Genomic DNA, 26343 nt, shown 5'->3' with positions numbered 1-26343 from the left:
AACAGAAAAGCAGGAGTTATTACCATGACTTTAAAACCTATTAAAGTTAACAGTAGTTTCCAATTATTGGGGTAAATATTGCATATTTTGGCTGTTCTGTTTATTACAAGCCTTTTAATTTAAAAATAGCTCTTTTTTGAACAAACCGTCTTTTCTTAATCCTAACCAAGTAGATTAAGCAACAAATAAAATTGTTAAACTTTACATGTTATGTTCTCAAAAATTCACATTTTATGAAAGGACAAGAATATAAGGTAATGGTTTCCTCCTGAGGTTATAGAGTGTGCTGATTACAATATTTCTAACTCAGATTTAAGAATAAGGAGTGTAACCTAAATTTAGTACTGCCAATTATCCTCCTCCTGTCTTTGAAATCTGTGTTACATCTCTGATTTCTAATTAGGGTTCTCAGGAGTTGATTTGACATGTTTAATGTGGGCCGTGACACACTATCATAACACAGTATGCTTTAAAGAATTAAAAGCTTATCGTAATTTCTTTCTGGGCAATTTTTCTTTTAAAGCGTTTCTTCTTTGGCGATCTCTCTCTTTTTCATTTGCCTCGCTGCCAAATAATTTTCCTGCCCAACTACTGTCACCGGGAGGATAAGGTTACCGGAGTCTCTCATTCAAGTGATGTGTGGTCAGTCGATCCAGTGTCCTGCAGGTGTCTCGCACAAGAAAACTGTCGAGTCACGCAGAGCGAAAGAGACGCACACATATCTGGGAAAATTTCTCGAGATTACAGAGCTGCAGTTGAGTTCATAAGATGAACATTTGATAGGTGGGCAGGATAAATTGAAATCTTTGCCAGCTTCACATTTGTTGGCTTGGGTCATTTTTGTTAATCACATGACGTGCTCGTATTCCAAGATAAATTAAAACCCCTCCTGGAATAGTGAACAAATGACTGATTTCTGTGTTGCTTGTGTTATTAAAACAAGACTCTGTTGACTTGATTCTTTAACAAGGACCATATTGCACACTACTAGCTACAAACTTTGTATAGGCTCCCTAAGGACGTGCCAGGTATTGTTCCCCATTGCCTTTAAAGGTGTATTTTTGGCCTGTGTTTGCGTTAAGGCTCTCGCTTTGCACCACGTTTTCTTGTCCGTCCCACAGCTTTGGCGAAAGACAATTCCTAACATCCTGGAATCTCATAACACTTGTTAAGCACACAAACAAACCAACACAACATTCAAGCAGAACTCACCATGCCATAAGTAATACCATTCAGCGCTCAGCTGTTATGTTTATTTTTATTTTTTTTGAGTCGACGGGAGATTTCAGATGCGCTTGGAGGAAGATAAAAGAGAGAATTCTTGAATATTTGCTTGCATGTTTTCACTTTCTCAGCCCATTTATGCTCAGTCTGCCCATAAAACAAGATACATTATAGAAATGTCCTTGAATTATATAGATATATATATATATAATAAAAACCCCTCTGGTAGCTATCGAGTTTCTCTGCAATGTCTTTACATGATCTCCAGGCTCGATCCCTTTTACGAGGTAGTAATCGGAGTCTTCTCGTTGTTCTGGACTCTTTTAAGTTTGACCCTTGCCTCCCCATACGCTTGACACCCTGGTCATGTCACTGCAACAGGTGTCTGAGCACAGCTACAGGACCATGCACAGAGAGACAGACATGAGTTGAGTGGGTGGTGGAGGAGCTGATTTGTGCAGCAGTCGGGCCAGCAAACAGTTCCTGTGGGATTGATCTCCGTGGAAGGATAATCTGGGTAATCCTATAACTGGCGCCGGTGGACTCCGCCTCCTTTTTGCTATGCGGTGCCTCACCCCCTGGCAGTACCAACTTGAAAACGACTCCTCCTTCTCCACATGGAGCCTTTCCTTTCTGTTCTCTCCTAGAAAGTGTGCGATTTGGGATCCGCTGAAGCACAATTTGGGTTTTTTGGGGGGGGTTTTTTGGTTTTAGGCATGTGGCACCCTGCCTCTTTACCTGCAACCGGAGGTAGCCCTAGGAGGGAAATGAGTTGCGGTCACTGTGAGTAGCAGTAACTGAAAATTTTTTTCTTGTTGTTTTGTGTTTGCACATCTTTAAATAAGCCCTTTCATTTTAATTTAAGTTGCATTTATCATGTCCAACCGTGGAGTTTTTTTTTTTTTTTTTTTTAATGGCTCACTTCGTATCTACTATTTGTCAGTGAGGATCATTTCCATTGTTGCAACTTAATTTTTCTAGTGTTAATGTACCCAAGCCCACATTTGTGCTTTTTAAACCATCGAATAATTTTAACCAGCTGTGACAGCTACAAGGCTTTGCTGTTTCCTGCTAGAATTGAGAGCTTGTGACTCACTTGAGGTCTCACATGTGTTCAGCAGGGATGTCACTCAACCTTAAAGGACGCTTCCAGCTTTCTTTGCCTTGTCCTTCACTATCTGTTTAACTCTCAACACTTGTCCCTTCCTATTAGTCCCTTTCCATCGTGGTTTGCCTCTGCTGTCCATCACCCTGTGTCCCTCTATTGGTGCATGAGCATCGCTGCTCAAATTTCCTGAGATTGGGGCGGGATGTGTCCGAGTCGACTCGCTGGGACGCGCCGCGCTGTTTATCAGCATGTGTGATTGTATCTGTGAGTAGAGCAGATAACGGAGAGCTATTGTACTCTCAAGTGTCCTTTGAGAGGCGCATCACTCCAGCTAAAAGTGTAAACACAAGGGTGTTCAGCGGAGTCTTGAGCGTTAAGTGCGTCCTTGTTGACTGCGGGAGGGCAGATTGCTCCGGTCTCCTCTCTGCCGAGAGCACATCTGGACATTCGACAGAGCTTTAAATCCACATCATTCTGAAAGTTGAGGATTATGCTTGGCTTAAATGCACACTGTACCTGTTAGATACTGAGATATTTTCTGCAGTGTTTTCATTTTTTTTTTTTTTTTTTTACAATAAAAACAGTTACATTCATACTTCTTATGTTCTGTTTATCTATCCAGTGGAAATTGAATCTGGAGAGGTTTATGTCTGCGTCGCCCTGCACCATGTCAGTTCGACTTTCAAATGGGGGTAATTAGTATGAGAAAAGAGATTACATTCATTCATTCATCTGTCCATCCATTGTCTTTCTCTCATTAAAGATTAAATTGTAGATGTAACAGGTGATACTTCATGTAGCGCATTCTGAGGGATCATAAGGAGTTTTCAGGTCAGAATAGAGCTATAGTTCTTCTAACAAGTACGTTGTCTGCAAGGCGCATTTCTTCACAGTGGGACTCTGCCAGAAAATCTTCAAATGAAGGCCGCGAACCACGTCACCTGACTTTCTTTCAATCCAAAGGATCAATGCTGAAATTCCTGCTTGTATTTGGAGTCTCCTTCTTCCGGTCCTGATCCACATCTCATGATTATAGGTGATAGACGCTCGTGAATCAAGAGCTTTGCTTTCAGGCTCACATGTTTCTCTGATTTATTTTGCAGTCACACACAAACATTCAGACAAATCTTATTAATTTCAGTCACGCTAACTGATGATGAAACTTGAGACAGTATGAGATTTTACCAGTAGGACAACCTTGAATAAAACACCACAACATCACAGTATTTAAAGTTAAAACCAAACATTTTCATATCTATCTATCTATCTATCTATCTATCTATCTATCTATCTATCTATCTATCTATCTATCTATCTATCTATCTATCTATCTATCTATCTATCTATCTATCTATCTATCTATCTATCTATCTATCTATCTATCTATCTATCTATCTATCTATCTATCTATCTATCTATCTATCTATCTATCTATCTATCTATCTATCTATCTATCTATCTATCTATCTATCTATCTATCTATCTATCTATCTATCTATCTATCTATCTATCTATCTATCTATCTATCTATCTATCTATCTATCTATCTAATCTTTTTTTTTTTTGCATTTTGCAACTGATGCTCAGAAGCAATCAAGAAAAGCCAGAGACATGATAAAACCCTTTAATTTTTAAAAATGCAACTCAGTATCGGTTATTTAGAACTGCAGAAAGTGATAACGTAAAAATGCCTTGACATCTTAAGTATGCATACTTACTATTTTTAACTCAAATGTTCCCTAAATTATTGACATTCTGCATTTCTTTTGCATTCACAATGCCTGATTGGTGTGGATTTTTTTTTTGGTGTTGCTGTTCATGTCTCATGATTTTTCTTTTTCTTTTTTCTTTTTACTTCCTGGCAGTATTTCATCCAAACGAAGCCAAACTAAATCTGCAGTTTTCTATGTTTCTGTCTGTCACTCTATTTAAGCTGATGACTGTAGGGATTATATCCTCTAAAATCATAAGTATGTCTGACTTCAGCGTTTATCTTAAAACACAGCTGTGCCTCAGTGGAGCGTCACAGAGAATGCATTGGTTGTGCCTCTCAGTCTTATGGTTAAATTGTACTTTGGTCTAAGCTTATTTTTCATTGTACCTTACAAAGTAATTAGTGCATGTTTTACTTTCAAGGTTTTGACAAAATGAGACTTAACTTAAACTTCTACGCATCCTTGCTTAACGCCTGTCTGCATCTATTGCGTCTGTTGTTTAAACCTGCTTCTCACTGGGATTCTCACTGTAATAAAGGCAAATATTGTATTTTCCAGACCAGATTTGAAGGCTCAGTGTCGTGCTTTTAAATAAGCCGCGTGAGTCGTCTGTCGCTGCATTTTTGCTGTGTGTTCCATAGGAGCATTTTAAGGAAGGTTTACTTCTTCCTTCAATTATTCAGTGATCTTTCTTCTATCGCAGCTGCTTGGGATGTCCACAGTCAGTCTGCCCTTATTCAAACGCGCTGGGTCACAGCGTGAGCTTGTGTTCACCTTTTCATGGTCCTCCTGTGTAACAGGGGACGACTACTTCCAGGAACTAATTGGAGTTACCTCATCAGGCAGAGCCACGAGGGCGGATGCTTTGATTTGCATTGAGCCCTTTTAGTACTGCTGCTTGTTTGCTTTCCGGGACTGCTTTGTCAGCCTGTTCTCTGTTAGCTCTTTTTTGTTTAAGCTTCAAACTGTTTTATCACTTGCAAAACAATCTTTATCTTGTCCTTGTCTCAGCCCTGTCCTCGCAATCGATATGCCGCTTCTGCTTCTGTGTGACGCGTCTCCCTCTGGAAGGCTGTGGTGCGTGTGATGACGCAAAATATGGAGAGGAAAAAACACAATATGAAATGTGCTTCATGTAGACGCAATGAAATATTTATGTCAATTCTTAAATGTTGCTGAAACTCGGTGTGAGACTATAAGAATATTTGTTTGAGTTCACCAGAGGGCACATTGTGGGGTCAGAAAAGTTCACCATCTCAATTTCTTGTGTTTTCACAGCCGTCTGACTTTATAAAAAAAAGACAAAAAAAACAACAAATCACATTTCTATATGTTCTCTGCATGGTAGGAAGCAAAAAGAGCTTCATCCCGTTAGAAAAGAAATCTGTCAGTGACACAGGGGTCCTTAAGGCAAAATTAGACATTTTACTGTTTATGCAACAACAGAAAACATCATCATTTTCTCCCCTCTAACAGTCAGACTTGGGCTGGTTAATGTTGCAAAGACATAGCAAGATATATTTTCTTTAGTTGTAGCAAAGTTTAACCTGGCTAGGCCCTTTCCACACCTGCTGCTGTGCACTGCCTGTCAGTTGACTGGAAGGCATATACATTGTTGTCTTAATTTATGCTTTGATTTGAGACACTTGGCAGTTTGGAAATATTTCCTGTCGCGAAAAACACAAAACAGTCACAAACATGTTGCACATTAATTTTCTAACTAATTTTCATTGCTGGAATATTGGTACTTTTCTTCTTTAAATAAAAGCAGCTAGATTAATGACGCACTTTTGCCTTTTTGAGATGAGTCAATCAGGCCCATCATCAGATTACTTATCTGTCCTCAGCCTGGATCCCAATAAACATGCATTATTATTAGGGATAGGAGTGAATAACAAGTGACATGCATATTTCAAAGATGCGACAGGACTCAACTTCCACAAAACACTTTTCGGAAACTTGCATTTACCCAAATCCGATGTGTTTTTCAGTACACCGGCATGGCAAGATAGGAAACAGTAGCTTTAGGATTTGCGTAACTTTTGGCCTGTCAACCAAAAGCATATATTTATTGTACTTGTTTGAGTTTGGAAAATATCAGATAATGGTTAGGGGAAATAGATTTGATTCATATGTAGTAATAATATTGTATTTCAGTAATGTTCTGATAGATTCAACATTACTTCCTCAGTCAAAGAATCTGCATCTCATGTTTAGTTTGTTTTTTTGCATGTTTTGTAGTCAATAAAGATCAATCTAAATCAGGTCAGACCTCAAAGATAAACAGAATAGATTAACAAAGTGTTTTTTAAAAAAAACAAAAACAAAGAATAAGAGACTGTATACTAAAAATTTAAAACATAAAATAAAATTACTGTACACTTAAAAATAAACCTGCCAAAAAAGACTTATCAGTGGATCTGCATTTGTTTTTCTTTCCAATACTTTTTTTTACTCCTGATAACACATCTGTTTATAATAATACACACATAGGCTCTAATCAGCTGACAATTTTACATTCCCACCAAAGAGATTTGAAGTTTGTGTGGTGGTGTGGACGGGAAGTGGGACAGATCCCTCCCCCATCCTTCCATCACCCTCTACATCCGTCCGTCTCACCAACCATTGCTTCCCTTCCTCTCTGGCTCTCTTCCACTCCTCGCCCCCCTTCCCTCCTCCCAGGGCCTCCCACCTTCTTGACAGCTGGCCTGCTGAGCTGCAGATACTTACTACGGGATAAGAGGATTTAGTGACACAATTGATCAAACATCAACCCCATTAAGGCAGAAAAATAAAATGAATGGTTGAAGTGTGGTGTAGTTGTGTTGATGGATGCGGAGGACTTTACAAAGTTGTAATCTACGCGCGCACAGGCTGTGCATGTGAGCACGATGCGGGTGGATTCTCAGGGAGGTTGTTTCTTAATTACAAGCCCGCTCCATGTAATGAGCTCCGCAGGCTATCCGTTTGATTACTTTAGGAAGTTCTCTGTTCTTTTGGCTGCAGCACTGTCAACTACAGACCTCCATTTTTCAGTCACTCGCATGCACACACACACTGTCACTAAATTCAGATACTTATAAGATATTTATTAAACACATGATGCGCATGCTGAGGATTATTTGTCTTTGTTAGGGCTAATCTCTCAGACTTTAGGACTTGTGTTGCTGTTCAGGCATAGATTTGCTGCTCCTCGCCCCCGACCTCCCTCCCAACTCTCCAGACAGGAGATATTATTAGTTTGGGGGCTCTGGCCTTATTGAGTTACCGCACAGTGGATCACTCCAGCCAGTTCCAACCCAGTAATTAGTGGAGTGGGAGTTAAAGGGTTTATGGTCTATGATGTGTATCTAAACCCGCTGATTACCAGATTGGTGTAAGACTTGGTGGCCATTATCCAACATTATTTTGTTAATGATTGGTGTTAAAGTAATTTTCTAACATGGAGCAAGATTATCTGATATTGTTTATGCTAAAGTTTAAAGTTTACAGAAGGTGGAAAAAACTGGTCCGTGTTTGTTGCATTTGCTGCTCAGAACCACTGCGGCTTATCATAAAAGTCGCACATCTCGTCGTCAGGTCCAGCTGTCATTATTGGTTGCTGATTTTGTTTGTGAGTTGCATGCTCCTCTGCTACAGTCGCTTTTGGGAACGAACTGTGTGACTAGAACGCTGCAGGTAGAGAACTCTCGTGAACTTGGTTCGGGAGTTTGGCAACAGGTGACCTTTGACTGGCAACGCCAGCGGTCAAAGGTGCCCTTCTCTACTCTGTCTGTCTGTTTGCTCTCAGATAGATGCTGGAGCAGGGCAGATTTGTACACAGAGAAAGACAGGAAACTGTGTGGCTGTATTTTGTCTCATGCTGTTTTTCATTGGATGCCTTTTTTAATGTTCGGAAACCTGTTATAAAGAGGTTCATTTTGTGTAATAGAGACCGATTATTTCTCAATCTGTGTGAAATGCTTACAATTTTCTGTCAAGTTTTCATAAAATTACACATTTTACATTTGAAATTGCTCGACTGTTAACCTCTGACAAGATTTAAATCAATTTAGATTTAACATCCGACTTTCTTGATGATGACGTACATCTGTCCTTATGGAAGAGTTACAATGCAGGTTATTTCAGGATAAGCCCTTTTGAGTGGCAGTGGGAAAATTCATGCCTCATTGAATGGCCTTGTTGGCCCTTCTTCCTCACACACTCTGGTACATACACACCTTCACCTTTCGAAGCACACTCACCTCTCCAGTCATTCCCCTTCGGGCTTCCTGCCAGCTGGTCACCTGTGTGTTTTGGTTCCCCTGGGTGTGTAGCTCATCACTGCTGGAAGGTTTGAGTTAAGAACCATGGTTTATGTGTATGAAGTGTGGATCTTGTGTTGCAATGTACAGCAGCAGCAAACAGAAGCAAGTTCTTGCTGACGTTGTTTTGACAAGTATCTCACTGCTCAGTGTCTGAAAACCATCGGCACAGTAAGTGGGCATTTATAAATATGTCTAAGTGTGGTTCATCAGAGTTAGGAACCAGCTGAGGAAATAGGGAATAGGCAAAGGCCTCTTTGTGTTTCTCTTGGTGTGATAACTTTGAGGTAAAAATGCAACAATTTTACACATTTCACACACATATTTACTGGCTCTCTGTAGAGGAAACGTACTGATAATAAACCAGCCACATCTAATCAGCCATTTGTAGCGTGAGTAAGACTTTTAAATTGGAACAAAGGATGGGTGACACTCTGCCTGTCTCTTAAAGAATAGGTCTCCATTTCTTTTGTGACTGGAAATATTTCCAAACAAGTTTCTGGGTAAAATGTAGAGGAAAGGTCCACCTAAAATAGTCATAAAAAAGATTATTAAAAGATTTCTTTCAGTGGATTTACTTAAAACATGCTGCTATATTCCTATGTGTTCTTTTAAGCTTTAAAAGTCAGGCATTACTTTTTTTTTTGCATGATACAATAAGAGTCTATTGTGTGCAAATGTGTATGTTTTTGAACTTAGAGTTTAAACTCAGTTTACCAGTGAAAGTCTTTAAAATGCTTCACCTAAAGTAAAGCAGGGTTGTTTCCTCTTTTCATGAATTGATATCTTCCTCTTTGAAAACATTACATTAACAGCTTAGCAACTCTGTTAAAGTGACCTTCACACATCACACAGACGTGCTGATGAAAATGACAAACGGAGCCTTTGTGTCTGGGTTAGCAGTGAAAGAAATTAGCAGTGAATTAATAGAATCACAGTATGTCACTTTTATTTTAGTGTTTGCTCAAAAACGTGTATGCCTTGAATTATTTCACCATGCAAAATTGATTGTAGTGAGGTATCCAAGATTCTAGCAGCTCTGAATTTTATAAGCTATAGGTTTTTATTAGTGACAGCTCATGTTCCTAATAATAAGTGTAATCGTATGGGAAAAGTCTTAAGAGTTCCCAGGACCTCTTTCACAAAGTCCTCTTCTCTGAAAACTGTCACTGCACTTTTAGAGTTGCAGTTCCTTATATGTGACAAAGAAAGTTGATCAAGCATTTATTCAGTAAAAATAAATATACAATAATAAGAAACTGTTTTTTTTTTTTTTTGCTAAATCACAGATGCCGTCCCTCTCTTCACACGTCAATGTGAAGACCGGAAAATGTTTTCTTGCTCGTAGTTGCCCATATTTAGTCAGAGCAATAGTTAAAACAACTGGAACTGAGACAGACGGCCCTCTTCAAAGCTTCCTTTTGGGTGACTTCAGCAATATTTTTAGCTGAGATTATATCACATATATACCAATAAAGTTGCTTTATATATATTGGTGTAAGACTTAGTGGCCATTATCCAACATTATTTTGTTAATGATTGGTGTTAAAGTAATTTAACATATATATATGTTAAATATATATATATATATATATATATATATATATATATATATATATATATATATATATATATATATATATATATATATATATATATATATATATATATATATATATATATATATATATATATATATATCCATGGCCATATATATCCATCTCTGATAAAGATGGTCATTTGCACATCTTTATCAGAGACTGTTGTAATTGCTATCCTATGTTTTCCAAATGTTTGTTGTGACTGCTGCCCTTTTGTCATATTGTCTGCTTACCAGACAAGATGTTTGTGAACCCGAGGGGAATCTGCCATGCACATAAAGAGAGAGGTCAGTGCACAGAATCAGACACAGTACATGCTGTACAGTGGTCACCTATTGTGTAATCTTGTTGACTGGCTCCACATGCACTCCAAAGTGAGGGAACACTCCCACTATTGTTAAATTGAAATCTAGGTATCGTTATATTTTTCTGTAAAATTTTACTTTAACGCTCAACATGTTTCCCAGAACTCTTTTTCATCCAGTCTTTTTTCTGGGGTTAGAGGAAGAGGCACTTCTGTATTTTTATCTGCAAGGGATCATTGATTGTAGGGTTAGAGAAAGTGAGCAAGTAAAAAAGGGGTGGAGGCCGTAGTCTCAGTCCTAAACAGGAAGTTGTGCAATACCTGTAGCTCGGCAAACAGAGAGGGACTGAATGACCAGCTGTGTTCATTAAGTGTCTGTACAAAAAAAAATGCTACATCCAGCCAGGGAGGCAGCAGGCAAACATTATGACACTCCTCACATTACTAGGACTTTCCGTTTCCTTTAAAACAATGTTATTGTCTGAAAATAAAGTGGGGGAAAAAAACTGATGGGGCCTGTATAGCTGCCAGAGGTTAAGTATTAGGACAGGATTTCAAAATGTTTGCAAAATAACAAGCAACTTGTTCCATTGGTGGCTTTCAAAATACTAAGAACCTGAAATCACAACATTGGGAAACAAAACACTAAAAAAATAATAATAAATTGTCATTTTAAAAAAAAGAATGGTTTTAAATGGGATTTTTTTTCTCAGAATTGGACAAATTAAAGTCATTTAGAATTGAGTGTCTGGAACAACTGCTGCCTCTGGGCAAGAAAAACTTCTTGGAGTCTGTTTTTGTGCTCGCATTCCCTCCACATCAAATAAAATGGCACAAAAAGTTGGAAAAAGAATAATAGCTTTCCAACTATGTAAAAGTTATACAGGTAAGTAACTTCCAATGACTCAAGTCGAGGTTGGAAACCGTTTAAGTGTCAAGTTTAGTTAATATGAGTCAAGGCACAGGCTGTTTCTCAAATGGGGCATTTTAAAGGTTTATAATAATAAAGAAACTTACAGGTTTTTTGAACGGGCCTGGAGCGAGGACAAAAATAGCAGGCGTATAAACGGAAAGCTCAAGTACTGGACAATGAAAAATCAACAACTTATACTGAGGCAGAGCAGTAAAGAGAGCCAGATAAACTAATCCAGGGAGATACGGTACAGCTGTGGCAAGGAGAGCAAACTGAACAAAGACTCAAGGCTCTAGAAACCAAAATGAGAAATAATTTTGGTTTCTAGACAATAATGTATAAAAAATATATATACAACAAACATATCTGAAGAATAAATTGGTAAATTAAACCCAAAGGAATGAACTACTGGCAGCACCTTAACAACATCAACAAACACAGAGAGATTACATATATGTGGCAAGACCACAAGAAAATGTTCAAGCATAAAGATCAAAACACCCAAGGAACATGACACGATGAATTATTAAATTGTGGAAACTGCTTCTGCTTTAACCTCTTATTAACAACACCTCTTATTCTCTAAGTAATTTTGTGAATAATTTATGATGTCAAGAACCAAAGGTCTAGATAATCTCGCTGCATATTTCTTGCTTTCCACAATTGCAGCGACATCTTTGAGAAATGAAACACAGCGGATGGAGAGCTAAAGAATTGGAGTTTCCTTTCAAAGAGCAAGTCTATTCCATGTCAGATAAGATCCTGTCTCACTTTTAGAACATTTGTTGTATTTTGACTCAGCATGCCTCCTTGTAACGGCGCTGCAGAACAAAACAGAGATTGTCGCAGAATTCAAGTCCGAGATGCTGTTGATTGTGTTTTTTTGTGTGTTTGTTTTTTTGCTATCACACTCCCACATCCTAACACACGAGACACGAGAATGTGACATTTAAATACGACCTTTGGCACTGCGCCCATTATCACACTGAGTGTGTGTTTGTGTGTGTGTCAGTGTGTTTGGTGGGAGAAGGCACTGACACAAAGGCAGCAGCTTATGCAGTCTGATCCAAATGTTTACATGCTTACAATAGACATGTCATTGTTCATCAGTAACATTTTGCTAAAGGCAACTCGGTTTTACTCATTTTTTTTTTCTCTGAGTCAACAACATCAGCCTAGATAGTTGTTGCTGCATCGGGATAGCCTGTGGCCAGTGTGTGGTTTTGTGTGTGTGGTACGCAGTCGTACATATTTTACATGTACATTGTTATTTGGTGAAAGTTGTGTGGCTCTCAGCTACGACACATGCATGAAATTACACTGTATGCCCTGTTAACCAGCTGACTGACAGCTTTTCTAAGTAGGTCATCTATGTAAATGCCAGCCTGTCAGTTTACATCAATGGATGCAAGGCAAAGTCAGCGCCCTGTGACCGAAATCAGGTGGGCTTCAAACAGTATAGCCATGCACAGTGAACACTGATAGCGCAGAAACACATGGCTTCTTTCGTTAGCATGATCTCAGCTGGCTTTTATCTTTTTTCCTCCCTTACAGCCACAATTCATTTGGGAATCTTTGTAGTCAATCACTGAATTTGCAGCATTATCATCAAAGATTATGTGTGTTAATCATCTGTCTTGAGCTAGAACATTTTGTTTTTCCAGCTAATCACAGAAGTTGTTAAGAATACCCGAGTCAAACGGACATGCGGCACCCTGCACATTTATCGGCACATCTGATAAAGATGTGGAAAACAGCCCTAAAATGAATTAATCCTTTATTACATAGTGTTACATTAATTTACATTTAAACTTGGAAATAGCCGTATAAGTGTCTGAGAATTATACATATTAGGTATGTACAAACCTGACAACCATTCTCAGTTAAATGATGTCAGCATTTATGCTCATTACACTAACATAAGCAACTTTATTGGTAAATGTGTTATTTGAGCGTGAAATATTTAATTAAGACACTTAATGTGAAGGGTTTTTAGAAAGTAGATTTTTTTTATTATTATTGTGGTTATTACACAGTTTTTTTGGTAGTTTGAAAAAAATCCTTTACAGAATAAATGTTTTCACATTAACAGTCTGATTTTTTTAAATGAAAGAAATATATTATGCAACTGTAATAAAATTGTACATATTTTAAAACTTTTGTGTGGACGTTTTTGTCAGGGTTTCCAATAATAATGTTTAGGTGTCAAATTGTGACCCAGAGAAAACTTAACATAACTGGACCAAGAATGTTGAAATGAGACGAGATGAGCTAATTCACATGATAGCCTGCTGATTGACTAATATTTATTCTAATACTTGCAATATTACTTATTAAGGTTTATTTTCTTTCTTCATAATCAAAAAGGAGAGCTCAATATGTCAAGTGACAAATTGATTTTGAGCCCCTGTATGTACATCCCAATCACCATGGAAACGTAACAATGGCAGGAGACAGCATGGAAACATATTTTTAGTTGGATAACACATTGAAAGTTTTATGTCAATTATATATATATATCATCCAATTGAACAGGCTTAGTTTAGAAAGGACATTGTGTAATGATAAAGAAATTATCAGAACAATTTTTAGTGATATAATTATAAAGTCGTATTTTTGCTGATATTGAGCCCTGCATTAATGTAATCACTTTAAAATTTTCTTTGAAAATCTGTCTGTAGGTTAAACAGCGGCACAGATGTCAAACTACTTGAGGGCCGGCGTCCCGCAGCTTTTAGATGTGTCTTTGTGTCAACATGCCTGAGTCACATAATTGGGTCATTATCGGGACTCTTGAGTGCATAAGGAGGTAATTCAGTCCTTTGATTCAGGTGTGTTAACCCTGGAACACATTGAAAGTTGTAGGACCCCTGCTCTTGAGGACTGGAGTGTTCTGTAATTGCGCTGCTCATGGTGGCAGCAAGTTGGAGTAGCTTTGTTATGTTAGTTTGAATTTATTTTCTTTGTAGACTTTTGTTTATAATAAATTTTTTATTTATTTTTTGGTTGAGGTGTTGATCTTTTGGACATATTTCTTCTGGTTTTGGATGCTAGTTATTATTATTATTTTTTTTCCTTCTGACAGTTGTTAAGATGTGTAGCCATAGCAACGAGGTACTGTTTTTACAACTGGGATCAGTGTTTTTAGTATCTGTCAGCTTATTGTTTTTGGTTGTATGTCTGTTAAATCTTTTCCTTTTAAAGACTATCATAAACCTGCAGAAAGCCAACTGTTCAACCAGATGCCAGATAAGCTGGTGGATCGTTTAGCAGCTCAGAAAAGATATATTTTCCCCGTGAGTCGGCAGAAACCTTAATGGGTTATAAACTATGTGTAAATATTAGACTTTGATTCATCATTTGGAAGGAAACTGGAGTCTGATTGAGTTATGATTAACACAGCGCATCCGGTTCAATAAGTAATCATGAGGTCAAAGTTTGTGGAGTTAAGTAGGTTGCTCAGTCACTCGCTACACTTCTGTCTTATCCAGACTCGGCAGGGCCAATGAGTGCAGGCCACGTGCATCCCCCTTCCATGGCTGGCATGGTAGGACATCCCTCAGTCATCAGCACCTCCAGACCCCTACCGTCCCCCATGTCCACCCTGGGCTCGCCGATGAACGGCCTGGCATCGCCTTATCCCGTCATCACGTCATCTCTGGGATCACCCTCCGTACCCCTCCAGTCTACTCCCAACATGAACTTTGGAGCAATCAGCAGTCCACAGGTGAGAAATGTGTGGATGTAAGCAAGACACGGAAATTTTTCAAGAAGTAGCATATATATTTTTGAAAGGTTTTGATATGTGTTTTATTTTTCTGCCCTTCAAGCTGTTTAAAGTTACACTTTCTGCTTTACAACATTTTGAGTCTGAAAACAAAGTACTTAGAGAATTTGACGTGCTTAACTCTTGATCATGTGTCTTTTATTTGTGGAATATCTTACAGCAGATCAGAGCCTGATGTATGGGTCTGTCCACCAGCTCTCTTAGGCTCTCCTCTTTCTCCTTAACCTTTCTGTTGACCTTTAAACTTCTTGCCCTAAAGGTCATCTCTGATTACAACAGCAAAATAATTGGAAGTGAACAGGACTGAACTATGCAAAGTAGCTCAGATCAGACGGTGGACATTTGGTCTCAACTTCAACTATGCCATTCCAGTAACACACGTTTTAATCTAAAGCATAATTTAAATCTGTCTGTATGTTTCGAGTCATTGTCCTGCTGAAAGATAAACCTTTGCGCCAGTTTTTAATACTTTTGCAGCTTCCTGCTGCCTTTCTTATGGGATTCTGATCCATCTAGTTTTCCATCAACTCTGACCTGCTGTGAATAACGGCATCCCAACAGCATGATGCTACTTTCACTGTTTCATGTCGGGGATTGTTTAGTGTTAGTTTTCTGCCGTAGGAAGCCTTTTTTTGCAGTCCAAAAGATTCAGTTTGGACTCATCTGACCAGAACAGATTTTTTTTTCCACGTTTGCTGTGTCCTCTATGCAAACTTGACCTATGACTTTCTTGTCATTTATTCGTTAAGGCCAGAACTCCAGAGGCGTCACTGAACGTCTGCATTTGTACAGGGATTATGAAACACAGATTCAGACTGGAAAGAAGTTAAAGCAGGCTGAATACAAATGAATGTTGTACTTTTTCTGAATTATTTTTGTTAAATCCATAATTGTCTTTCCTCTTAATTGTTTTGTACTACTGGATGAATGAAGTACAGCCCCATAAGGAATCAGCTATGAATACACATGATACACACTGAGACCCTTGCTGCAGGGAGCAGCAATCAGCGTTATAAACTACTTCAATCGTGGTATGGATCCAGCCTACAGCGACAGTCTGAGTAGATGTGGGTGTTTGATGGCACAGTTTCTTTTTCTCTGTTTGCCATAAGCAAAGGGACAAGAATGCCTTACTGTCAGGTCACTTTTTGCATTTTTTTTTGCAAAGGCACAGGCAAAAACTAAGTATTGGTGTGGAAGTGCATAACCTCAGATAACCCCATCTCTGTCCTGGTTTTAATATTGCTCATAGAGGATGAATCGTTTCTTCTCTATAAATGGGTCACTGCTGATATGGACATTTTTGTTTTTTACAGAACATACTTGTCACTGGCTCTTAAAATCCTTTACTGGCTTTAATTTTTAAGGATGAGTTGGTCCCATGTTTATTTGTATTTAAAAGTGTGCAACTGATGGTTGATTTCATTAACAATTCAGATCAATGGTTTTCTAAATTAGCTCATCAATTGTTAGTTCTTTCTAAGCAAATACTGTCAAAGATTAATTAATTTATTGATATCAACTGTGTTTTTTTTTCTTTTTCTTTTTTAAACCTCACTGTATGCTTAGTTGAGTGAGAAACCGTGTTTTGGGTCAGAATTAATTGACATGAATAGATTTTTTAAAAATTATTATTGTTTTAAGCTTCCAGTTATTTAGCTCAGGGCTCAGTAACCTTTAAATATTTGGTAATAAACATTTGGCTATAGCAAGATGCAGACTAAGCACATTTCCTGTATGCATTCAGGCACAATCTCAGGTCTCTTCTTGTTAGAATTGGTTGAGGTCATTTGATCTGAATGGCTACCCAGCAATGACCCAGCTTTTGGGCCAAACTGGTTAAAAAGGATTGAGGTTGGAGTCATTCCAGAAGGCTAATGCTGTCCTGCTTGACACAATTCAAAACATGTTGTGATGTTTATTTAACATCTTTGTCCAGTTAGAACCCCAAGATGTGACCCAAATTCATCTGGCTCATCATTTGTGGTGAAGTTGACAAATTTGGAAACAACCCCCCCCCCTTTTTTTTCAATACTAATTCTGATGAGAGCAGAAATTTCCACCAAAAAAATGTAAATTTCTTTCCAACTTGGTTGAAATTGGTTTAAATTGCTTTATCTTCTTGTCAAAATGATTTCTCTTTTCTCAGACTTTTGAAAGTGCTTGATTCGCAGGTCATAGTGGAGTCTGCCCCCCTTTAAAGCCCATATAAACCAAGCCTAAATGAAGCAATGTGCTCTAGTGTCGAATAAAGAATATATGATCCATCAATAATCCATACTGAGAGCTTGTAGTCCTTATCTACAGTGGTTTACTGCTTTTTTTTTTTTTTTTAAAGCAGCATCCTGTCTGTACAACACCGCTGAAAAGGTTTACTTTTTTAGTCTTTGTGATATTAATTATTTGTGACAACACCATTGCATGCTAAAGAAGAATCGCTGTTCACCACTGACTCACCGATGAGCGAGTACGGAGGAGCTGATGTTTCATTTAAGTATGACTATCCGCCTCCGGGGCCACCCGCACTGAGAGAGGGTGACAGATGCATGGAAAACCAGCGCTCTCTGAGAACATAAGGGAGAACTAACATGAAGGAAAACCTCTGGTAACCTTTAGAGGTCTGAAATACCCAGGCCCAGTCGGCCGTCAGAGGATCTGCAGAGTGCATGTTGTAAATAAGTGATAGGAAGAGCTAGAGGTGACTTTGGGCAGGGGGATTATCCATATGTCATTCTCAGCTAAATATATAGGTCAGAGGCATGCCTCTCTCCAGTTGTTTTGCAGATGTTTGCACGTTGACAAACGTTAGTACGGGAGACAAATGTGCATTTTGCAGGGTTGCTGCCGACGGCTCAAGGTCAAAGGGCAGGATGTCGATAAGAGGCTGAAAATATGCAGGAGTCGAAAGCTTTCACGGTCTTGAAAGAGATTACGTAAGAACTTCCATTTCTCGTGGATTGATGTCCCTGTTAACCTCGTTGAAGTTTAAGTTTGTTATTGCACACCATGATGTAACAACCTGGAGCTAGACTTGTCACTGACAGTGCTGCGACAAAAGTATCTGCCCCTATGTTTGCTTTTTGCTTTTTTTAGTACAGATCACAAAACAACTTTCAATTGTCACACAAAGGTAACCTGAGTATATACAAAAATAAGTTAAACAAAATGATCAAATATGCCTGGAAAATTCTGTATTTTTAAAACACATGCTGCCATTTTTTTTTTCACAATCAAGTTACCTTAATTTGTTGTAAAAATGCTACATATATATATATATATATATAAAAAACAGCTCAAAAGAAAGTGGTGCTCACTGGTGCTGCAGCTCGGCTGGGGCCTGCAGCTCCAAGGCAGAGTTTTGGGTAAATACAGGCCACATTGTAGTAGCTGGCATTAAGGCACCTACAAATGGCTTTTTGTTTTGCTTTTATAGTTTTGCATAATACCTTGATGATTTATGACAAAAGAAGCAATGTCATCATCTCAAGCACTGCAGGCCTCAACCGCCTCATCTTTGGCCTGGGTACACGAATCAACAATAAGAAAGTGATGGGGCAAAAATTACTTCCATTGGAGAGTTTCAGGGTGAAAATCACCAACTTGAGACTTAAAAAAAATATATCTATGCACTAGGAAACAAAAGTAAAACATTTTGGACAGCTGGCATATTTGCCATATAAAGGCATTTCTGAATTAAATGAAAACTATGAATTCAGATTGCTAACAGAAAACCCTGAAGGAAACTGTTGTTCTGATCTTAAGGATACGCACACTTAGGCTATTCAGCAGAAAATGATCTAGCTCTAAAAGAAGGCCTTGAAATGACCTAGTCAAAGTCTATACTAAATTCTGGTAGATGTTGTGACATGGACCTTAAACAGGCTACTCGCTCTTGAAATCCCTCTAATGTGGCGGAAAAACAAAACACCCGTTCCACAAAGAAGAATGGCCTGAAAATCCACTAAAGACTTGTTGGCAGTTACTGTAAACACCGGAAGGCAGGAGTTGAGTGGCACAACCAGTTGCTCTATTTAAACGGAAATATATGTTTCACACATAGCTTTGGAATGGTGTGGGTAGTTTTATGTCCCTTAATATTTTAGCTTATCATTTGCAATCAGCATTGTGTATTTACACAGGTTATTTTATTGGTTTTATCAAGCGTTTGTTCGATATTCTGAAACCAGCAAAGTGTAGCTAAAAGCAGAAACCAAAGAAATCTGTCAGGCAGAAAATACTTTTATTTTACAGAAATGTACATCAGTTAAAATGTACATTTTTGGGGGAAACTAGAGAAGACCATTTCTGACTGTAGTGGACACAGTATATTTAAATAGCTTTAAAAAGGGAAATTCTGTCTGAGTGCCCTCTGCTGTTGTTTTTGAGTACTGCGGCACCCATGAGTATTCCCCTCTCCTACACCAAGTAGAACACATGCTCAAAAAAAAAAAAAAAAAAAAAACTTGTATGACAAGTCTCAGAAAGCGGATTCAGCCCCTCCCTCTGACCAACCATGTGATCGTTTGCTGAGACACTTTCACAATAAAGTGTGTGGGTGGGGAGAGGGAAAAAAAAGTGATCTAGCAGAAGGCAGAAAAAAAACAGAAAGGGGAAGGGAGATACTGTCATGAGACTGCTGAACTCCTTTCGCTTCCTCTGTACTTCCTCCTGTGCTCTGTTTTGCTCAGCTCCAGCCAACCCAGCCTCAACTCTTTGTTTTATCCTCTGTCTTCCTGCCATCCTCAGATGAACTCAATGAACAGTGTTAGCAGTTCGGAGGACATCAAGCCTCCGCCGGGCCTGCAGTCTCTGGGAAACATCAACTACCAATGTACGAGCCCGGGGGGGATGTCAAAGCACATCTGTGCTATCTGCGGGGATCGCTCTTCAGGTAACATTTGAGGGTGGACCCAAGCACTGCCAAGAATCCTCTCAAGTTTTGCTCTGTTTTTCCTGCTGCTGTAATTATCTAAGACCTTGAGATGTTCTCCCCCAAAAAAAAGATTTACGAATTTTGTGGTTCAGAGCAGCAACAGGTCTGACGGGTTGGATTTATGTCGCGCAGGAAAGCACTATGGTGTGTACAGCTGCGAAGGCTGCAAAGGCTTCTTCAAGCGCACTGTCCGTAAAGATCTCACCTACACGTGTCGAGACAGCAAAGAGTGCCTGATAGACAAGCGCCAGCGGAACCGCTGCCAGTACTGTCGCTATCAGAAGTGCCTGGCCATGGGCATGAAGAGGGAAGGTGAGCCTGTGGAATCGTTTTAATTCACACTAAACAGGTTTTTGTTTGACAGTCCTGATCATTTGCGAGTCTTATTTTCTGTTTGAACACATAAACCGGTTCAAACAGCAGGTGTGGGTGATATCTGATTATTGATTTGAAGCTCTCTTTTTTTTAAATCCTAGATAAACTAACTGATCTTCAGTTTTATACCAATTAGGGAAATTATGTCTGTTATTAGAAACAACATAAAGCAGATTAAGTGGGTTTTTAGTGGCTCTGTAGATTTGATATAATCTCTTACTTGAAGTTGTCAAGGTTTTAACTAAGACAAGTCCATACTTCACAATTTTAATTGTTGGAGGTCCATCTGCAGAGGCTTTTAAAAGGGTCCTGTTAAAAGAGGAGTTTTTAAATACATAATTTCCTAACTTTAATATGACCTATGACTTACATCCTGTGTTATTACCTTTTTTTAAATAACTTGACTATTATTCTGTCGATCTTTAAACCAACATTTTGTTTGACCACATCATGATTCAGTTCCACTATTCAGTCTTCTTGTGCTCACACACACATTATCATTTGTAGTAAATTTGTTGAAACTGAGTAAAGTTCAGCTGTCAGTAGGATTGTCCTGACATTTACCCCAAATCATACTTGTAGTGAAATTACTATAGATCAACTTTCACCCAAAACTTTTAAACGTTTGCTGAAAAGCCAAAAGTATGTATTCAAAAAAATCAATAGCATTTTCATCATTGGAATAGCTTTGAAATTGCCAAGACAGAATCAAGAACTAAATCTGACAGCAGATCTGTAGGGCCACCACAACAGAGCTGTGGACAGGAGATGTCCTCACAATCTGACAGATCTGAATGACGTCTCCAAGGCAGAGTGGTCAAATATTAACACTTCAGGATGTGGGATGCTGACAAACTCTCTCCAAAGCAGACTAGGTGCTAAAAAAATAAATCACTATGTGCTTCAACAAAGTGTAAAAGTCATATTCAATAAACTGGAATATGCGATATTATGAGGTCAGTTTGTCTGATTCAAAGTACCGTCAGACATTCGACACAGTTTTTCATAACCTCACATATCTGTATTTAAAAAGCTTGAATTTAAATGGATGTTTTGTGTGTCTCCGTGTTTGGGTGTGGGTGTGTGTGCAGCCGTGCAGGAAGAGAGGCAGCGAGGGAAGGAGCGTGGCGAGAACGAGGTGGAATCCACCAGCAGTTTCAACGACGACATGCCGGTGGAAAAGATCCTGGATGCTGAGCTGGCTGTGGAGCCCAAAACGGAGACGTACAGCGATGGAAGCCCCGGAAACTCGGTAAGGATCTAAGTGACTAATTAATACAAAGCTCCTATTTCCACAATATGTGCTGTATCCATCTAATGAGATCAATAAACTTGGGAGGAAGCGACGTGTATTACAGATTATGAAGCTAAACAAAAAGAACCCGACCAGTCCAAGTTGAAACGAGTTTAGAAGGGAATCTATAAACACTGATAAAGGATTGCTTGATGAGTTAATCAAAGGTTAGCAAGGTTAAGCAGCTTGAGAGACTAAATCCAATGTAGACTTACGGATGTTATAATCTTTACTCCGAAGTCCGATTGAAATATCTTACAGAAAAAAAAGTCAGATGCATTGATGCTTTGGAGCACTTTTGTTACAAGCACGTTGCATCACCTCTTTTTGTAACAACACTTTTAAATGCTTGAAAACGGAGCTTTGAAGTGATTAAGGTTTGGCGTTAGTGTGGAACCTGAATTTTTCTGAACTTTTCATCTAGCCATTCCAGACTGCTCTTAATTTAAATATGAAACGTTTTCACCTTCTTGCATTATACAAGATTTGGCACCAAAAGAACCTTTTAACTTTATCGAGATTAAACAAAGGAATGTACGGTATATGACTGTGTCACTAAAAAAGGGATTTTATATTCTTAGCTTTCTTCACATTTACCGAATTTATTGATGAAGAAATCCTTCATGTGCAATCATTAAGATTTGTCTACAAGTTAGATGAGACATTGAGACATTATATATATATATATATATATATATATATATATATATATATATATATATATATATATATATATATGGATGTCTATAGATTTATATATGTATAGAGATAGATAGATATACATAAAGATATCTATAGATAGATAGATTAGACTGATATTGAGATAGATGGATAGATAGATTGATGTTGATATGTAGATATCTATAGATATATACAGATAGATAGATAGATAGATAGATAGATAGATAGATAGATAGATAGATAGATAGATAGATAGATAGATAGATAGATAGATAGATAGATAGATAGATAGATAGATAGATAGATAGATAGATAGATAGATAGATAGATAATATTGGTTACATTGTTTCATTTCTAATGTAGGCTGTTGTGTCAGATAATCTAAGTCAATGTTAGAGAATAATACATTTTTTTAGATTTACGGAATCTGCCTCTCGCCCGGAACGTTAGCTGGAGATAGGCACCAGCACCTCTCTCGACCCCATTAGGGACAAGGGTGTAAAGAGGATGGATGGATGGATGGATGGATGGATGGATGGATGGATGGATGGATGGATGGATGGATGGATGGATGGATGGATGGATGGATGGATGGATGGATGGATGGATGGATGGATGGATGGATGGATGGATGGATGGATGGATGGATGGATGGATGGATGGATGGATTGATTTACGGAATCTCAGTTAGCCTTCATAGCGGGGCTGAACATCATTACATCATTCACTATAGCTAATAGTCCAACATGCTAAACACCAACATGCAGAAGCTTTATCTGACTGTTCATCCCCCCACCTCCTCCTTCTCCCCGGGCCGCAACCAAGTTTCCAAGTCTTGACCGGTCCGCAGTAATAAAAAGGTTTGGGACCACTGCTTTGGAGGATATCACTTCCCACTTTGCACACTTAGAGAAAAATTACAGTCGTTACAAAATAACTCAAACTCTGTCACACTGAATAAAGAGACTCTGCAGAGCTAGCTGCATACTGATGGCTGTTTTCCTGCTGGAAGGTGAATCTGGTTTGAAAAGTATGGAATATGGGATCATAACCTAAACCTGTTTAAAACTTCTCCACAACTTTTTCCTTGACCCGTCTGCCCTGTGTACATTTTTTAAACTATTTGGCCTTTTCCTTCCATTTTCTAAATAGGTGCTGTTTGTTTTTAAGCATCACATAAACTGTTGCGGATCACAGATGAACCGTGACGAAATGTAAAAAAAACAAGATGTGGATACTTTTACAAGGCACTGTTTTATTAAGAATTATTGTGGAAAGTTTCTTTTCAACTTAAAGACTATTTCAAGAGTCTCAAGTCATGAAAGGAAGCTGCTGGTTTACAAAGTAGCTAAACATAGCTACGGCCGCACCTGCTCACTGACTATGGTAACTGTGACTTTGTGAGTCACACTGCAGGAGCTCGCAAGCTCAGGTATTAACTGCGTTGTGTGGGCTTCCTTCCTCCATGTTTCTCTCCAGACCAACGACCCCGTCACTAATATCTGCCAGGCAGCAGACAAGCAGCTCTTCACCTTGGTGGAGTGGGCCAAAAGGATCCCACACTTCTCTGAGCTCCCTCTGGACGACCAGGTCATCCTGCTTCGAGCAGGTACGCGCGCTCATTCAGGCTCAGCTGCACAGAAAAATAAGCACGTAAAACCAATAAAAACATTTTAAAAACACACACATACATTTTGTCTACTTCAGTCTGTTACATTTGCTCGACACATTTTTTCCACCTGGTTTTATAGAGCAGTGAAACCAAATATAACTGGAATATTTGCAAAGTCCCACTAGTGCAGTTTGCAGCATCAGCTACACTGACCCCTGCTGGTGGGAGAGCTTACACGTGCCATGAATAAAGGGAGATGCAGAAAAGAAATAAGACAAAAGCAACCAACCTTGCTAAAAATGTAATGCATAATATATTCAATATGTCTTTATTTATTTTTTTGTCCAGGCTGGAACGAGCTGCTCATTGCCTCTTTCTCGCATCGCTCAGTCACGGTTAAAGACGGCATCCTGTTGGCTACAGGTCTACACGTGCACAGAAGTAGCGCCCACAGTGCAGGAGTGGGATCCATCTTCGACAGGTAAGAAAAACCTTCAGAAAGTACTTCAGAAATAAGGATAAATTATTTTTGCTCTAAAAAGTCCAAAATGTTCTAAAATACTTCAGAAAATCATTTGAAATTTCAGTCTGGAAACATACTGCTCAAAAAAATAAAGGGAACACTTCAGTGTTCACTTAAATGTTAAAGTGTTCCCTTTATTTTTTTGAGCAGTGGTATATGGAAATTGAAAATCTGTCAAAGCCCCGTGGAGGCTTTTCTAGCTTGAAATGTTTATATCGAAGATGCAAACTCCAAAGAGTCTCAGGAATGGCCTAAGACTACTCAGTTCAAATTTACGTCGTGTGTTTTTATGGAATACTTGTTTCAAAAGACATTTTTATCCTGATAACATGAAAATCTTTGACTGCAGAGTCCTCACAGAGTTGGTATCCAAAATGAAAGACATGCAGATGGATAAGACAGAGCTGGGCTGCCTGCGAGCCATCGTCCTATTCAACCCAGGTTAGTCTGGGCCGCACTCGAATACAGGAGCATTTTGCACCTTTCAGTACTGCGCTGGACTTAAGCATATGTTGGATTGTGTGTTTTAGATGCTAAAGGTTTGTCAAACCCATCAGAGGTGGAGGCGCTAAGGGAAAAAGTCTACGCATCATTGGAGTCGTATACAAAACAGAAGTACCCCGACCAGCCTGGCAGGTGGGAAATGTAGCACTCACACCACAGTTGGAGGGTTGCAGTTATTGCACTGTGGATATTATACTCAGAGGACATTAAATGTTTCAGCGAATTAAATAGAAGCCATCAGGAGGATGACATGCCCACTTTCCCAGTTGATGGTTTTATCTTATATTATGAATGCATTTAACTGTAACATTGTTTTAACATTGTATTTACATGGTCTCTTCTACATTTTACTATATTTCAGCTACAAACTTCATGTCATTGTATTGGGGTTTAATGTCATTGATCACTGTAAAATAGTTTGTGGTAACAGCACATTTGAAACAATTTTAACAATATTTGTGCTTGAATGTAGCCTCCCTCGATGGGCACATCTCAAACAGCTTTTCGCCTGAAGAGCACGATTTCTTTTCCTCATTACTATTTTAGGTGATGTCTTAAGATAATTTTTTAAACTAGATTTTTTTTTTTTATCATTTGCAGGTTCGCCAAACTGCTGCTGCGGCTGCCAGCTCTGCGCTCCATCGGCCTCAAGTGTTTGGAGCATCTGTTCTTCTTTAAACTAATCGGGGACACGCCCATTGACACTTTCCTGATGGAGATGCTGGAGGCTCCGCATCAGATCACATGACACCAGTCCTCCACTCCCCTTCCCCTGTAAATACCCCCACCTTGTGAGCGATGTGAAGATGGATTGAAAAGAAAAAGAGAGACTTGATCGAAACTGTTAAACTGTTTTCTACCAAGTAAAGCAATGTGATTAAAATAACAGTGATATTTTCCAGTTGTTTGGAGGAGTATCCTATATGCACACAAATTCTGATAGATTTGGTAACAGATTTTGTAAATAGATGATTTGTTGTATTTGTTTTAAAAGCATCCCAATGCAAATTACAGAGGAATAATTTTATTCTAAGAGAGAGAGAAAAAAACATTTCATAAAAGAACACGTTTAAAGCTTCTTACAGAATAAAGTTATTTAAAATGTGAGTGAAATGTGTTGTTTATTCTGTAGGGTTTTTTTTTCTCAGATTATTGAATGAAAAGTGAAAAACTGAATCTGGCTACACCTTTACGTTTCCAGGTTTCGTCCACGAGAGGGCGCCAATAAAGTGCCTCACAGTATTTGGGACGTGTGTGTGTGTGTGTGTGTGTGTGTGCGTGTGTGTGTGTGTGTGTGTGCAGACTCGTAGATCTTTTTCTAGCTTCGTGGTTCAGCTGCAGGACATCCAAGGACAGTTAAAGACAATTTTTTATTTATTTTTTGGTGGGGATTGTGCTTTTCAGTAATTTTGAATGGCAAAATTAAATAGACTGAAATAAGCAATACCCACTTTTTCTTCCATAA

General features: G+C 38.7%; 1 protein-coding gene across 1 annotated transcript in view; it reads left to right on the top strand.

Annotated features, from left to right (window-relative positions):
• rxrgb (retinoid X receptor, gamma b) overlaps positions 1 to 25985 on the top strand; it is a 30467-nt gene extending 4482 nt beyond the window's left edge. The window contains exons 3-11 of the mRNA XM_008407002.2: positions 14661 to 14896; positions 19703 to 19847; positions 20022 to 20201; positions 21356 to 21516; positions 23719 to 23848; positions 24200 to 24332; positions 24724 to 24815; positions 24905 to 25010; positions 25479 to 25985. Coding sequence (XP_008405224.1) covers positions 14661 to 14896; positions 19703 to 19847; positions 20022 to 20201; positions 21356 to 21516; positions 23719 to 23848; positions 24200 to 24332; positions 24724 to 24815; positions 24905 to 25010; positions 25479 to 25626 — 1331 coding nt within the window. The 3' untranslated portion in view covers positions 25627 to 25985. The remainder of the gene's footprint in view (positions 1 to 14660; positions 14897 to 19702; positions 19848 to 20021; positions 20202 to 21355; positions 21517 to 23718; positions 23849 to 24199; positions 24333 to 24723; positions 24816 to 24904; positions 25011 to 25478) is intronic.
• The last annotated feature ends 358 nt before the right edge of the window (positions 25986 to 26343 follow it).

The sequence above is a fragment of the Poecilia reticulata genome, chromosome 4 (genome assembly GCF_904066995.2).
Source record: "Poecilia reticulata chromosome 4, P_reticulata-male-v2, whole genome shotgun sequence".
Taxonomy (NCBI): domain Eukaryota; kingdom Metazoa; phylum Chordata; class Actinopteri; order Cyprinodontiformes; family Poeciliidae; genus Poecilia; species Poecilia reticulata.
Note: the sequence above shows the minus strand (reverse complement) of the source record. Positions and strands in the feature narration are given on the sequence as shown.